Genomic DNA, 16,737 nt, shown 5'->3' with positions numbered 1-16,737 from the left:
AGGCTCATCTTCGTTCTTGATGAATCCATATTATTTTACTGTTTCATCAAAACGAAGATTTCAGCTTCTGGAAGCTTGCTTCAATCCATAGATTGATCTTTGTAACTTACATATCTTTTGGGCTTCTTCTGGTATGTCAATTCTTCAGGTTGTGTCATGTACACATCCTCAAGAAGATTCCCATTAAGGAAAGTAGTTTTGACATCCATCTGCCGTATTTCATAATCATGATATGCAGCGATAGCAAGTAAAATCCGAACAGATTTAAGCATTGCAACTGGTGAAAAGGTTTCATCATAGTCAACCCCATGAATTTGTTTATATCCTTTTGCAACCAGTCTTACCTTATAGGTATGTATCTTACCATCCATGTCAGTCTTCTTTTTGAAGACCCACTTGCATCCTATAGGGTTAACTCCTACAGGAGGCTCTACCAAGGTCCAAACTTGGTTTCTGTACATGGAATCCATTTCAGATTTCATGGCTTCTAGCCACTTCTCAGACTCGGGACCAGTTATGGCGTCTTGGTAGGTCATAGGCTCATCTTGATCCATGAGTAATACATCACCTTGATCAGTTATGATATATTCATATCTCTCAGGTAGGTGACGTGTCCTGCTTGACCTACGCTGGTCTTGTTCTACTTGAGCAGGTTGCTCTTCCACAACTACTTGTGTTTCCTGCTCTAATTCCTCCATAGGTGTATCAATGCTTTGTGATTCTTGAATTTCTTCAAGCTCTACTTTCCTCCTATTGATCCTTTGGAAATAAAATCCTTTTCTAGGAAAACTCCAGTTCGAGCGACAAACACTTTGCCCTTAGAAGGATTGTAGAAGTAATACCCTCTTGTTTCTTTAGGATACCCCACAAATAAGCATTTGTTAGATTTGGGCTCAAGCTTAGTTGAAATTTGCCGTTTCACATAAACTTCGCAACCCCAAATCTTCATGTAAGACATATGTGGTTTCTTACCACTCCATATCTCATATGGTGTTTTCTCAACCTTTTTGGATGGAACACGGTTAAGTGTGTAAGCTGCTCTCAATAGTGCATGTCCCCAAAAGGAGTTTGGAAGATCAGTGTGACTCATCATGGATCGGACCATGTCAAACAGGGTTTGATTTCTTCTCTCAGATACACCATTCCATTGGGGTGTTCCAGGAGGAGTAAGTTAGGATATGATCCCACACTCTTTCAGATGGTCATCAAACTCTAGGCTTAAATACTCACCACCTCGATTTGATCAGAGAGTTTTAATATTCTTACCTAGTTGGTTTTGTACTTTATTCTTGAATTCCTTGAACTTTTCAAAGGATTCAGATTTGTGTTTCATTAAATACACATAACCATATCTACTGAAATCATCAGTAAATGTGATGAAGTACTGAAAACCTCCTCTGGCCGGTATGTTCAGTGGTCCACATACATCAGTATGTATGAGGGCCAAAAGATCATTAGCTCTTTCACCTTTTCCTGTGAATGGAGACTTTGTCATCTTTCCAATTAAACAAGATTTGCATGTCTCATATGATTCATAATCAAAAGAGTCTAAGAGTCCATCTTTATGGAGTTTGGAAATGTGTTTCTCATTTATATGGCCTAATCGACAATGCCAAAGGTAAGTTGGATTTAACTCATTAGGTTTCATCCTTTTAGTATTAATGTTATAAATAGGCATTTCAAGATCAAGGACATATAGTCCATTGTTCATTTGTGTAGTAGCATAGAATATATCATTCAAATAAATTGAGCAACAATTGTTCTTTATTATAAATGGAAAACCAAACTTGTCCAAACAAGAAACGGAAATAATATTCCTGCTAATTGTAGGTACATAATAATAGTTTTCTAACTGAATTATTAAACCACTAGGTAAAGTCAATACATAAGTTCCTACGGCTAAAGCAGCAATCTTTGCTCCATTGCCAACTTGTAGGTCAACTTCACCTTTTGCTAAATCTCTACTCCTTTTTAGCCCCTGAACATTGGTACAAATGTGAGAACCTCATCCAGTATCTAATACCCATGATGCAGAAGTAGATAAATTAATTTCAATAACGAAAATACCCGAAGTTGAAGTCTCTACTCCATTCTTCTTATCTTCCAGTTACTTTGGGCATTTTCTCTTCTAGTGTCCGGTCTTACTGCAATGGAAGCAGGTTCCTTCCTTTGCTATGCCTCCACTAGCCTTCAAAGAAGCAACAATGGGTTTGGGTTTGGCAACTTCCTTGCCTTTCCCTTTATCACCTTGCTTGGTGGGTCTTTTGTTCTGTCTCTTTCCATTTCCGATCATCAGAATGGACTTCCCTTTTGACTTCAGATTCTGCTTAGCAGTTCTTAACATGGCTAGCAGTTCAGGAAGAGATTTGTCCATATCATTCATATTGAAATTTAGGATAAATTGACTGAATCTATCTGGAAATAATTGCAAGATCAAATCAGTCGCAAGTTCCTTTCCGAGGGGAAAACCCAACCTCTGAAGGTTTTCCACATACCCAATCATCTTGAGCACATGGGGACCTACAGGGGATCCCTCAACTAACTTTCCTTGAAAAAGGACTTTTGAAACTTCAAACCTTTCACGCCTTGCTTGCTCTTGATAGAGCATCTTCAGGTGTTCGATCATATCGAACGCTGCCATGTTCTCATGTTGCCTTTGCAACTCTGAGTTCATGGAAGCTAGCATGAGACAAGCAGTTTCATTGGCATCATCAACATGCTTCTTATAAGCATCTCTTTCTGCCTTAGGTGCAGAACTAGGAGGTTCCTCTTCAGGAACAGGTTTCTCCAAGACATATAGCTTTCTATCATGTTTGTGGACAATCCTCAGATTTCGGTGCCAATCTAGAAAATTTGTCCCAGACAATTTTTCCTTGTCAAAGATTGATCGTAAAATGTTGTTAGAGGTGTTTGTTGTCATGGTAATCTACATGAAAATAATGAAAATATAAGTATCAATAACATATTTAATTAGGCCTTTAATTAAATATGCTTCCACTATTTTACTCAAAATAAATGACCCTCACCATTTGATTCCGAAAATCCCGTTGGAAGATTTTCTAGTGGGTCGAGATCCACATTTCACTTTGTTTTAAGTCCACGTAGGCGGATTACAAAAAACTAGGTTATTTAGGTAGTAACTCCTTCCAATTGTATCTAATACAACTCTCGAATATTTTAGTTGGGTGAATAACTCCTTATTCCAATCCATCACATGGATCATTTCCAACTCTTGCTTCTAAACATATATAATCTTATTATAATTTGTTTGGTTAAGTTTGACCCATTGTTTTAGCAATTGGATATTACAATTATCCCATCGCACCTTACTAATATGGAACATGCACCTCGCGTAGGCGAAACCTACGTTATCTGATACTAGTCTTGATGAGTGCTAAAACTTGGAAAGCATATACTTAATATTTAATTTGAGGGAATTTGCAATTATTCTGATCTCACCGGCTTATTTATCATATAAATCGTCTCTCACATGCATCAACATACATTTACATGCATCAACATACATAATGAAACAGGTATGGCCCCTAGAGCAATTGTTCTCCCAAGTCAGTGAGAGAACCTAAGCTAACCTAATAACGATCTAAGCTTCTCCAAGCAAGATCTTCAAGGTTGTCCTCCTTTGATATTGAATTCTTCTCTTTCTTCATAACATTACATTACATAAAAGAAACTCGTTTTACATACGAGGGAGTGAGATGAGATAAGAAGTTACATTAAGAGATTAAAAGAGAGGCACGACACGCAGGTCGTATTTTAAAAACCCAAAACAAAATAAAGGAAAACTAAGGCCATAACCGATCACCACAAGACAATAATAATAAACACATCATTATTATTAATTTTAATTCTTTTAATTAATTAAAACCAAATTAAATTTCGGCGACCGATCATACTACGTAGAGTTAGTCGGGAGTCTGCTGCCCGGTCAGTGGACGGGGGTTCCGCTGCCCGGTCAGCGGATAATAGGTCAAGGGGGAAGCGCCCCCTTGCGGGGTTGTAGGGGCAGCGCCCCTGGCTGAAATTTTTAATGAAAAATTCATTTGAAATCGACATCGTTTTTCGCATCAACACTTGATACTTTAAAGCACAACTTTTACGCAGTCACAACCCTAATCGCATAACTCTTTGACAACACAACCCTTGTGCCGTCATTAACCCTAATGCACCAATTTCAGACCGTCAAACACACCTTGATTGTTGATTCAGTATGATTATTCAACATGTCATTGCTTCACCATACTAAAGTCGGATCAAGAAGCAAACGACCATTGATCGCTCAAAGGAAAACAACCATTAAGTGTTTGAATGAACGAAACAGAAACAGTATATCATATATACCGTATTTTGCATCAGGAATACTTATATCATATATATAACTTGATCGATCTTAATTGCATAACCTATGGACGATTGATGTATCGTTGCTTCACCATACTAATGTCGGATTCCGAAGCATAGTCAACATCAAATCATCCAAATCGTACACACATGATGCCAAATTTAATTATTCGTTTATTCTTTGATTCATTCTGTCTTTTAATCATATTAATACAGAAAATACAGAAAATAAACAGCTATCAGATGCATGGTTTTGTAAGTGGCTCTGATACCACTGAAGGAGAAGAGTGATCCAAAACACAGCGGAATTAAAATTTCTCCTTTAGTGATCCTTACGAATGGGCATGATTAGTGATAGAATCGTTACCTCTTGTGGCGATTGTAACCTTTGATGTAAATCTATGGAGTGATCACGAACGTTGAACGATGACAACGCCTCTACTCAGTCCACACGAATGGATTCCTTCAATCTCAGTGCTAGCTACTAAGAATAAAGGCTTTGAGTGAGAGTGAGAGAGAGAGAGAGAGAGAGAGAGAGAGAGAGAGAAACGAAATTGCAACTGCGCAAATGCTTCTACGCAAGGGTTCTATTTATAGAACCACTTGTGTGGGCTACAAGCTAAAAAGCTCACTTAAGTGTATGTGGCCCATATCTTATAATATGCAAAAATCACTTAAGCGCGTGGTACCTTACCATATTTCGTATTCTACTTAAGTACACCATACCTTACGATGTTCTACAATTCTCTTAAGGGCATCGTACATTACGGTATTCCTTAGTTACTCTATCTCTCATCAATCCGTCCTTTTGTGTGTGAGCCTGTAGGTTTTCGCGGCATTGGCAATTATATTAAATCACGTATTTAATATAATAAACAGTGAGCGGTATCTAGCAACACATCACTGCTACCCAAGACACGAAAATGTCATGCGATCTGACAAATCCTTTTGTGATAATACTTATGTGTACAATTACCTTTTTGCCCTTATGTCTATATTGAACACAAGGCATAGACCGTGTCATCCTTGTCCCGTTCAATATTGGGCGCATAGACATTTATCCTGTTATGCAGGATGGGAAAATTCCATCTAGGTCACTCATGTCCCTTAGCATGCTTCATGGAGTACCCATCAACTGTCTTTATGGTCATCCAATTACGGACAACGTTTGATCAGCAATAAGACACTCAACTCTACATCTAGGGTCCATAGTGGTTTCAGGTCAAAGGGTAGTATACACCATTATTACCATGAGAATAACTTATGACACTTTGCATAACATTCTATATAATATTCTCATAGCGGGTCAATCTAGTATAAATATTACTCTTAATATTCATACCTATGTTTAAGACTTGATAACTCCTTATCCATGATCCATGAGATGTGATCATCAGTCTATATACATAATAGTCTTAATGCTTTAATGTTATCCCACTTCACAATAAAGCTCGACTACGAATGAAAACAAAAAAAGAAAATAAGAAAAGAATGGAAAAAAGAGATGAAAACAAAAAATGAATGGAATAAGAGAAAAAAGAGAAAAAGCTAAGAGAAAGACGGAAAATAATCAATCATTTTGCATTAGCATATTGCATACGTCATACACATCTAACATCTCATATACCCATCCACCAAATAACATTCAAGTTCCTAGCAGTTGCCCTGCACGAAGAAAAGCTTGTTCATCCCACATATCCCAGTGAAGAAGTTCCTTGTGACCTATCTTCACATTACATAGGTCCGAGAAAATTTCATGATATTCTAGTATTTAATCCCCTCCCACCTTGATTGTCTGGACAATGTTGCTATCCGTACATTCAGAAGATTAAATAGGGGCAACTGTCATACCCCAAAATTCGCCCTACCATTCACAATATTCATATATGTCACTAATACCAAACATTTGCATATCATCTTAAGCATTCATATCATTTGCATAAACATGGTTCAACACAAGGAGATAGGTAACTCGAAGTTATGGAGTTATGCTTGCACCTAGTGGATATTAGGGTTCATCAGCAATTTGAGGTGGATTAGGCAATCAGACCCTAGTCCCTTGGTTTACAGCATTGGTGGGTAATTTCACTTGCATGGTAAAGTGTTTGATTTGAAGGCATTTGATCAGGCCTGATCATGCCTTGATAATCAGGGTTCACCACGTATTTTGTTAACCAGGTGCTCATTGGGTTTCATACCTCATTGTATTCTTGGATCCAGGTCCATTTTAAGTCAGCCATTTAATTCTTGGTTACATGCTTCTTATGACATATATTCATTCATTCATTTCAACCACGATTCAAGCCGATCTGCAAGTTTTGTCATTGCATTCGTCATTGCATCATGGTGTCATATCTCCTTTTCAAATTAATTTTAATCTCAAGGTTGATTTTGACTCCAAATTGATCCTTGGAGGTTCAAGACGACCTTTGAAATTCGAATTGATTTTTAAGGACATTGCATTTCGTTTATCAAATTAATTTTAGAAATCACTAACCTTTTTTAATTTTTTTAATTTCAAATTTGATTTTAGAATTCCATTTTTTTATTGATAGAATTGTCTTTTTTGATTTTGTTGATAGGCCATGGTCATTGAAAGATAAATAAGCCCATTCGTTTTTTTAGCCCACTTAACCATTAACCAAAAACCAAAATCCATTTAACCAATTCCATTATCCATTTTCTCTTTTATCCAAATATACTAAACCATATCCAATTTCATTTTTCAATAATCCACTTAGATCCATTAACATTACAATTCACAATTTGTTCATAAACCAACTAATCCATCCATTTGAATGAAATAATGAAAAGAAGAAATTGGAAAGGAAAAATACGCAAGTCAGTATGCAGTACACCATATCGGTAACGACAATAACATGAAGGCTGCAGTCGAAAACGCGTAACGCAATCCAAAACGGCAACAACCAAGGCCAAAACGAAGAAAACACAGCGGCAGCATAGCAATACAAAGGTTGCAACCAAAACGCAGTGGCAAGTGAAAACGCGTTCAAGCTAGAACAAAACGCAAGCAGAATGCAGCAAAGGCAAAACGGCATTGAAATATCCATAAACGCAAGCTTCAAATTCTATAAATACCTTGATTAGCAACGAATTTTGGCCCCCTTCAATTCTTTTTCCAAAATTCTTCTTCCTCACTCTTCCATTTTTCTTTGCATCGATAACGAACTTTTTCTTCAATCCTCCATAACCACCACCGCAAATCCCCTCAATATTGCGATTCAATACGCCACCATCCACATCCTTTCTTCTGTCGTCGCGCCACCATCAACATCCTTTCTTACACCGTCGCGCCACCATCCACATCCTTTCAACCACCGCCGCGCTTCATCAACCTCACCTCAACCACCGTCGCTCCTCATCAACCACTTCAACCTTCCTGAAAGAACGTAACCTGCTAAACCTTCGACTCCTTCTTCCCCGTGTTTCCTTCGATCCCTACGATTCAATACATCATAACAACTCCACATCAACCACTGTAAATCCAAACAGCAAACAAAGATCGACGCACAATGGAAACAAATTCGAATTCAAGCTCTGCGAAGTCAACAACATACAAGCGTGACGATAAGAAGGAGAAGCACGGACATCTGAGAAAAGTGAAAAATCAAGATTATACCTGGATTTGGATTGCGATTCAGAGTAATGTCTTCGATTCGCATTGCCTTCCTTTCTTTCCATTTTCCTGTCAGTTGCTAGGTCTCGTTCGACTTGCGATTCGGTTCGCGTCGGAGTGGAGATTAGGTGTCGTTGGATTTGTTTAGAGATGGAGTAGGTGAGGTTGCCGATGTTCATGTGTTCCATTGTTGCCGGCGAAGGTTAGGCGTGACGGAAGTGTGCGAAGTTTTCTAGCGTGTTGTTTGAGAGGAGAGAGAGAGAACACGAGAGGAAGATGAAAGAAGGAAAATTTTACCCTATACCCCTACAATTGTACCCATACCCCTACATTTAAATTTTTTTGACCAAAATACCCTCATATAAATAGGGTATATTTTCCGTTTCAAATTTTTTTTATCATTTTCGTTGAAGACTTCCGGAGAAGAAATTTTTTTGGCGTTTTTGCATTGTATACCGGAACACTTAAGAGTAAGTCTTCCGGTTTGAAAAGTGTATACCGGAACACTTCTCTAAAGTGTTCCGGTTTGTTGTTTTTATGGACACTGAACCGGAAGTCTTCTAGAAAGTCTTCCGGTTTGTATACTTGTATACCGAAACACTTTCTTCAAGTCTTCCGGTTTGGATGATGTGTACCGGAACTCTTCTTTGAAGTGTTCCGGTACGTAATTTTTTTTTTTTTTTTAATTATTTTTTTTTACATTATTTTTGCAGTGGTTCGAAGAAGAGGTGCAGATGGCCGGATTCCAGTCCGCACGTTAGACCGGGGTGCATCTTCATCTGCAGCTGCAGCTGAGCCGACTGGATATCCAGGAGGGCCGTACGATACATCGCTTTTGGTGAAGTACGAGCATCATGTTGCTCGACATATATGGTTCGGTGAGGTAAGTAAACGGACTATATTTGAAAATGAATAATAGTTGACACAATGTTGGACACAATGTTATTTTCCCTTTCTTCTTCACTCCTCCTTTGGTTTTTATTTTCTCAGGTGGTGGACACAATGTTGTCATTGTTGGGTATGCTAGTTCACATACCCTACTCCTTAATGCCCTTTTCCCAACAACATCTAATGACCTAAATCGTCTCCACAACTCATCCATTGCAGCTGTCATATCCACCTCTGATCCATCATCTTCACCTATCTCTAACTCAACTTCCATAGTTAGTTTCCTCCAATGAACATGAACAGCATCAATGGGTATCGGTATACCACCTACTCTGTATCTTCCTAACTCACAAGCACAAGGTAACCCATAAGATGTTCTAAGAGTACAACCACATATTTGCCTGTTAGTTCCAACATAATCAACTCTCAATAACTCTTCAGCAATACGTCTCAAAGCAGCTCGAGATACGGAACCACGCAAATAACCATAAAAGGGACTTACGTGCGCGTTCTCAACTTCGTAAAAACTCTTTTGAAATGAAGCTCTAATGTTTCCCAGTTGTAACCTCAAGTTGTTATTCATGGCTTCCCAACATTTGACCATGTCACCTATACTGTTTCCTAACATCTGCTTTAACTTCCAATGAGCAGATTCAACCCTAAAAATATCAGATATAAAAAATACCATTAGATATTGAAAATATCAAGTATTAAAAATATCAGATATTGAAAATAACACATCAAAAAACATAAAAAAAAATCAAATATAAAATTATAAGACGTACCGATTAGTCGTTGTGTTACCCAAATGTAGGACTCGATTAATCCATGCTCCAACAAATCTATGCCTATGTGGAGTCAACCATGTGTCTTTCACATAATTAATAAATCCACTATAATCAACACATGCTTGCTCAAGTTGATGCAACCGCTGACTATACTCAACCTCATCACTAGCCCAGACAACTTCCATCCATAATGTGTCTATCGTCTTTTGCAGGTCATTCACCACATGTTGTTTGCATTTGGCACCAACGTTTTTGTTAATGTGAAATCTACATAGCAAATTAATCGAGTTGGGAAACACAACTTCAATTGCTTTCATCAAAGCAAGATCTCTATCTGTCAAAATCACTTGTGGACACATGTCTTTCTTCACAAACAACTCTTTTAATTTCTCCAATACCCAGCAAAAATTCTCTGTTTGCTCAGACTCCATATATGCAAATCCAACAACAAAAGTCAACTCAGTCGATGTCATGCCAACAATTTCAAACAAAGGTTGTCTATATTTGTTTGTCTTGTAGGTGCTATCCATAACTAACACAATCGGAAATATATTCAACAACTTCACTGAATCAGGATGTGCCCAAAATATCTCTCTCACCACTTCCGAGTCATCCTTTTTTCTACTCCAATACACATATCCTGCATCCTCAATAAGCTTAAACAAATGTTGTATCTCACTCCTTGGACCTCTTATCTCTTTTTCTATCACACTCTTATGCTTGTATACTTGCGTCATACGAGTGACATTCTCAGGAAACTTGTCTTGCAAGGAAAGCAAAATGTTTCTAGGTGCTACATGTCTCTTTGCCAAATCAGCGACATGTTGCTTCTCATCTGTGGTCAACCTACCAATAAACGAATGACCCTCTAATCTATCAGGTAAACCATGATTATGTAACCCACATTTTACATCAATCTTCCAACCAGATCCATCTTTCGCCGGAGTCGACCTGATTTTAAATGGACATCCACATTTCTTGGACGCACTTTGGGTACCACTATCACTAATCTTGTGTTTCCCACCTTTATCACAGCCAAATATTATTTTGTTACTTCTCCCTCTCTTCCCCGTTTCAGTATCTGAACGATTGATAATAACAGTTACTTTATTGTCGATTCCAACCTCTTTAATCCATCTGATAACCTCTTCTCGTGTACCAAATCTTTCCGTCGTCATAAACGCATCAGTAGTATCTACACATATTTTGGGAAGATTATCCATTTCTGTAAAAAAAAAAAAAAAAAAAAATTTTAAAAAAAAAAACACGTACCGGAAGACTTAAAGAAAGACTTCCGGTACACAAAAAAAGCAAACCGGAACACTTCTCCAAAGAGTTCCGGTATGCAATTTTTTTTTGAAATTTTTTTATGTGAACCGGAACTCTTTCCTTAAGTGTTCCGGTTTGCTTTTTTTGTGTTCCGGAAGTCTTCCCAAAAGTCTTCCGGTTTGGAAAAATACATACCGGAAGTCTTTTTGCAAGTGTTCCGGTGCGAGGGGTGTGAAAGTGTAATTTTTGGAATTTTCAACTGAATGGTAAAAATGAAATGGTAAATTGGTTAAAACCAATTAAGGGTAAAATGGGAATTTTTAAATTTTTGTAGGGGTATGGGATTAATTGTAGGGGTACAAGGTAAAATTTTCTGAAAGAAGTTAGCCTTTGGCTCCTTATTTATGGTATTTTCACGCTGGGCCTTAGGCTCAAATTGAGCCCGAACTATTTTGGCTTCATACCTCGAGTCCAATAGGGCACCCCTTGCGCATGAGCCTATTCCTTATCATTTTAAGGCCCAGTCTGGCCGTTTTGTGAGGCCTTTTCTCATTTTTATCATATTTTTTGAATTAATTGGTATTAGGATAATTAGGATTAGCTTAGGTTAATTTTAGAGTAATTAGATTAATAATTATGATATTATTTGTGTAGAACTTGATTGTTAATTTTAGATATTAATTTTGATTAATTATTTTAGATTTTAATTTGGTAATGATTTGTGAGATATTCATTGGTTGGTTAATTGTTTTAGATTTTGTTTTGTTAATATTTTAGAATCGATTTTGATATTTATTGTTCATTAACATTATTCTACTTTGATCTAATTTCTAACAATTAACTTCTAACTCTTTACTTTTTTGCATCTAACTTTTAAATTCCACATCTAACCTCTAACTTTTAATTTTCGCTCCTAACATTTAATTTTTGTCATTTACTTTATTTGCTTTTATTTTGTCTTTTTTATCATATTGTATCATCATTCTTCATCTCATTCTAAAATGAACTAAAAATGGAATAGACCTTAAAAAATGCAAAAAAATACAATAACTCCCAAGCATGGAATGAACATTGGACAATGGACTTAGAGATTTTTGTTAGGACCCCTTGCAAAAGACCTTGGACAAATACTCAACCCGAACTTGGAAGGAGCATTCAAGACTCAAGAAGACTTGTAATCTTTTACCCGCTTTCTAGCTTAGGACCCTATGCACACACAAGGCTTTCTCTTGGGCTACCTGACAATGAGACCATTTATTTTTGCACTCCCTTGTACTTTACGTGTACCCCCTCCCATTTCAGATGTATGCTTTTACTCGCTTTCTTTATTATTGCCTTTTAGTTACTCCTTAGGCATTAGGAACGCTCACTCTTTCGCAATCAATAAGCAAACCCTTGATCCAACGTCAAGCGGTCTTTTTTTCAAATCGAACTCGAAAACACAATAAATACGATTAGAATTGTACACCACGAGCCTTAAGTGGTAAAGAAGGGATGAGAATGGAGCTTTCCTACACTCGTTCTGAACGCTTCGAACACAAGATGTTTGGTTTGGTAGTTCGAGGTATTCGCCTTTATCCATAGTCTTTAGTGCAATCCGAAATCAATAACATATTTCTCAAAACCTAAAAACAATTCAACACATTCAAACCTTTTGTTTGAGCCTTAGAGCGACACCATCGAAAACCCTTTTTCAAGGTTATAAAATCAACAAAACAAACAACATTTTTACCCACGAACTACGGGGCTCTGATTTCTCATTTCAACAAGTGGGCATACGTAGGCACAAGGACCCAATCCTTGGCGAGCACACTAATTTAAAATCCACCTCCACTCCGTAAAACCTTTGGCAAGCAAACATTTCAATAACAACACCCATTCAAGTGCAAACATCCTATATGGTTCCCATGGAGTACCATGGATGTGAGGGGTGCTAATACCTTCCCCTTGCATAACCGACTTCTGAACCTGTTCGTGGTTGTGATGACCATTCTTTAGGGTTTTCTCGATATTTTCCCTTTCCTTTGGAATAAATAAAAACTGATGGCGACACTGTATTTTTCGCGTAGCGATACAACTGATCATTCTTTTTGTAGCAAAGAGATTTCAAACAAGCTTTCAATGACATTAACCATTTGAATAAACATCTCAACATCTCTATTCAAACTTCTCATGGAATCTCTTGTGCAAGATCTCAAACGACTCTTTTCCATATCTATATAAGGAACTTAATACTTGAAGAATTGTGAAGACCTATTGACATTCAAAGAGAAGTTGCTCTATCAAAACATATTCTTACCTTTTTATATTTTATAAATCACTAAGTCTTAAAGAGTTCCTTTTTGCATTATATTTTGTCTATACATATGATTATATATCAAGTGTATTATCCTATTAATCTTTTATCGGTTAGGTAGATTGTTAGAAGACTCTTAATTAACGTTTGAGCATTTGAAGTCTCTTTTTTGTGTGCATGAGCATAGAAGTCTTTTGCTTATGTTCTTGAGCATTTAAAATGTCTTGCTTGTGTACTTGAGTATATAAATGTCTTGCTTGTATGCTTGAGCATTGGAAGTCTCTTGCTTGTGTGCTTGAGCATAGAAGTCTCTTACTTAGTGTTTAAGAATTAGAAGTATCTTGCTTGTGTTTTTGAGAAAATTGTAATCTTGTGTGATTATAGTGAAAACCTCTTATAAGTACAAGGGGAATGGATTACTCTCGAGTTGTGAGAGGAAGCATGATAACTTTGTGTATCTCTCTTCTTTCTTGAATTACTTATCTTCTACCTATCTCTCACCTCTGATTCATATTCTATACTTTGTGTTTAGAATATGATAAGAGCTTTTAAAAAAAGAAATACAAAGTCTAACATAATTCAACCCCACTTCTTGTGTTTTTCTCACCTTCACTTGACATCAGAGCACAGTTTATGTTAAACACTTAACAGTGGTACATAAAATATCCTGAGGAAAACATATTGAAACATGTCTAAAGTATTTAGAACTAGTAATGGTACTCCTAATCCTCATGCTACTATTAATCACGGTTATAGTAATTCTGAAAAGAATAACCATACTGCTAGACCTCCAACTTTTGGTAGAGACTCTATAGAGTTTGAATGGTGGAAAAGCAAGATGTATTGATATCATAGTTCTTGATGATGAGCTGTGGGATATTCTGAAAGATGAAATTGATATTCTAGTTAATGGAGTAGGAATGGTAAATGACAAAAAAAACTCTCATTTAATTTTTTTAAGTAGACTAAAAGTTTAAAAAATAAAATAGAAAGACTAAAATCACTTTAAGCTTAACTCTAATTACAAAAATACATTTATCGTAAAACATATATTTTATTAGATAAATGACATTATTCTAAAATCAGGACGAGTATTACTAAAGTTAATATTGGGAAGCCAATATGATAATAACTGATATAATTACTTATTGGCCATTTGTACCATTAAGTTTTATGTTGTGTTTTTCAATGTTAACTTAAGATGGTAAAAACTTTGGGGGATTTCTTATCCCACCTTATGCGGTGGAATATCACTCTATAAAAGTACGAAGATACCTCTCAAAATTTAGAATTCGGAAATGCATCTTCAGACGTATTCCATACACATAACATTTATTCATTTTTTAGTCACGTCCCAATTTTATGACTAAATTTAATCCAAAAATAATTTTCTAAAGTGTCTTTGGAAATACATTTTCGAAATCTAGAAGACAAAAAATGTCATCATTTAAGACCACTACAAATTTTACTCGTTGGTTCGGTCCAATTAGTAACAATTCTTAAATATGGTGTTCCCTATAGCTAAATAAGTTAAATCACATATCCACCACTCCATACACTGTCATGACATGAGCATGACAAGGAGCAACTTTGTCAGTTGCTTGAACTCAAGTCACGTGGATATCTTAACATTGACAGTCATGATATATTTTAAGTGTTTTCATGTTATGAAGACACTTATCATGCCGAGATTTTGCAAAAGTAAATAACTAAATCTATATTAACAAAAGCAACATCATCAAGAAAGTTTCGAACCTTTTAGTTTTACTAGTTCCGAAAATGTATTTTTGGAAATATTCTAAAAATGCATTTTCAAATTAAATTTAAATATAAAATTTAGTTGTGTATGCATGAGTGCATTTGAATATGTATCTCTAAAATTTAAGTGTATTTTTGACTTTTTACGAGGTGCCTAGTAAATCAAGGGTGCATCCCAAACCTTTTGGGGTATAAGGACTTCTACCTTTGGAATCCATCCACCGGTGCCCACAAACAAATACCCGCCTCTCCGGGAACCATTGCATATTGTGATAATGTTTTCATGTTAATGTATGGCTTTGGATACGAACCGTCAGGGGGTGATTACTTTGTAGTTTTGGGGTCATATGAATACAATGGTTCTACTTCCATTGACTTGGAGATTTTCTCCTTGAGGGATAATAAATGGAAACAAATTGGGGGTTATTATCTTTTTCCTTATATTTCAAGCGGATATGGTTTCAAATCAGGATTACTCTTAAATGGGGCTCTTCATTGGCCGGTTTATAGTCCTTATATCTCTAACCATGTTATTATTGCCTTTGATTTAAAGGAAATGACAATCTCAGAGATTGCTCTACCTGATGATTTATCTTGTTATTATTGTCCTGAAGAATCTAGTTTATTGATATTTTATGGAGTTATCAGTGCATGGAATGTCGAGATGGATAAAATTGAGATATGGGTGTATCGCACCTCGAAAAATGAGAACATAACGCGCACATGATGAACTTAACAGAGTCTTCAATGAACTTTATTTATTCATAAAAAGGAAAGAGAAAATATCGATAAAACCCCTAAAATAACGACAATGATTATGGTCGTCGCAACCAAATCAGGGCTCGGGAGTCAGCTACGTAAGGAGAAGGTATTAGCACCCCTCACATCCGTTGTACTCAACGGGAACCATTTAGTTAGTTGTGTGCATTAGTGTTAGCTTAAAAATGTTAAGCTTCTTGAGTTATTGAAAAGGAAAAGAAGATGACAAAAATATTTATTTTTATTATGGTGCCTAACGAGACTTTGAATCTCACTCTTACGTATCTCTGGGTGCAATAGAAAATTGAAGGCTACGTAGTTCTGGGTAGAAAATGTTTCTTTGTTGGTCTACTTTAGCGAAATCTATTTTGTGTCGATTGATGAAAAATATTGTTTGCTACCTAAAACAAGTGGAAAAGGGAACATTCGTATCACGACCGAATGGATTTACAAATCAACATTCGCGAAAAATGTCGCTAGCTTACTCACATGTTCAAGTGGATAAAACAATGTCATTGCATCATCTTGAGACAAAATACCTTTTGTTTATGAAAAAGGTTTGAGGATCAATCACACGGGAGACAAAAGAGTTTGATTGGTTTGAAGTATTTTTGAATGATCAGAGAGTCCAATAAGGTAAGAGATATATCTCGTTTCCTAACTCTCGGGAGCTCATGGACTACACCCCGTTCCTTTTTCATTTTATTTGTGAAAGAGTCTTGATATTTTTAGATGTATTGAAGTTTTGATTGAGAAAACACACTAATGCTAGTTGAGGTTTATTAAGCATTAAAGGATTTATTTGAGGATGATGAGTGTTTGGATTGGTGAGAACTACATCTCGGATCCTAACTCTCAAGAGATCATGGACTACACCTTGTTCCTTTCATCAAATTTATTGAAAAGTGTTAAATAGTGGTTAAGTGTTTTTTATTTTTGATTGAGAAAATGGTTTGACGTTGGATCAAGCACTTGATTAACAT

General features: G+C 36.4%; 2 protein-coding genes and 1 long non-coding RNA gene across 3 annotated transcripts; 1 reads left to right on the top strand and 2 right to left on the bottom strand.

The window, feature by feature from the left end:
* Nucleotides 1–7,088: 7,088 nt before the first annotated feature.
* Nucleotides 7,089–8,274, bottom strand: LOC127127003 (uncharacterized). Its single transcript, XR_007805185.1, has 2 exons — nucleotides 8,000–8,274; nucleotides 7,089–7,917 (listed from the first exon to the last, which is right to left on the bottom strand). It is a non-coding gene; the product is annotated as an uncharacterized LOC127127003 (long non-coding RNA).
* A 257-nt stretch (nucleotides 8,275–8,531) lies between these two features.
* Nucleotides 8,532–9,797, bottom strand: LOC127130838 (uncharacterized). The gene is made up of 3 exons (XM_051059800.1): nucleotides 9,670–9,797; nucleotides 8,961–9,543; nucleotides 8,532–8,540 (listed from the first exon to the last, which is right to left on the bottom strand). The coding sequence occupies exons 2-3, from the start codon at nucleotides 9,510–9,512 to the stop codon at nucleotides 8,532–8,534; spliced, it is 561 nt and encodes a 186-aa protein (XP_050915757.1). The 5' UTR covers nucleotides 9,513–9,543; nucleotides 9,670–9,797.
* Nucleotides 9,798–13,925: 4,128 nt separating this feature from the next.
* Nucleotides 13,926–15,722, top strand: LOC127130837 (F-box/kelch-repeat protein At3g06240-like). The gene is made up of 2 exons (XM_051059799.1): nucleotides 13,926–14,077; nucleotides 15,146–15,722. The coding sequence occupies exons 1-2, from the start codon at nucleotides 13,926–13,928 to the stop codon at nucleotides 15,720–15,722; spliced, it is 729 nt and encodes a 242-aa protein (XP_050915756.1).
* The last annotated feature ends 1,015 nt before the right edge of the window (nucleotides 15,723–16,737 follow it).

This window comes from Lathyrus oleraceus, chromosome 3 (assembly GCF_024323335.1).
Source record: "Lathyrus oleraceus cultivar Zhongwan6 chromosome 3, CAAS_Psat_ZW6_1.0, whole genome shotgun sequence".
Classification (NCBI taxonomy): Eukaryota; Viridiplantae; Streptophyta; class Magnoliopsida; order Fabales; family Fabaceae; genus Lathyrus; species Lathyrus oleraceus.
Note: the sequence above shows the minus strand (reverse complement) of the source record. Positions and strands in the feature narration are given on the sequence as shown.

Coding starts and splice junctions, on each gene's coding strand:
- LOC127130838 (XM_051059800.1), bottom strand. CDS start 9,512: ATGTTAGGAAACAGTATAGGTGACATGGTCAAATGTTGGGAAGCCATG.
- LOC127130837 (XM_051059799.1), top strand. CDS start 13,926: ATGTCTAAAGTATTTAGAACTAGTAATGGTACTCCTAATCCTCATGCT. Junction 14,078..15,145: donor GAATGGTGGAAAAGCAAGAT/GTATTGATATCA, acceptor ACTTTTTACGAG/GTGCCTAGTAAATCAAGGGT.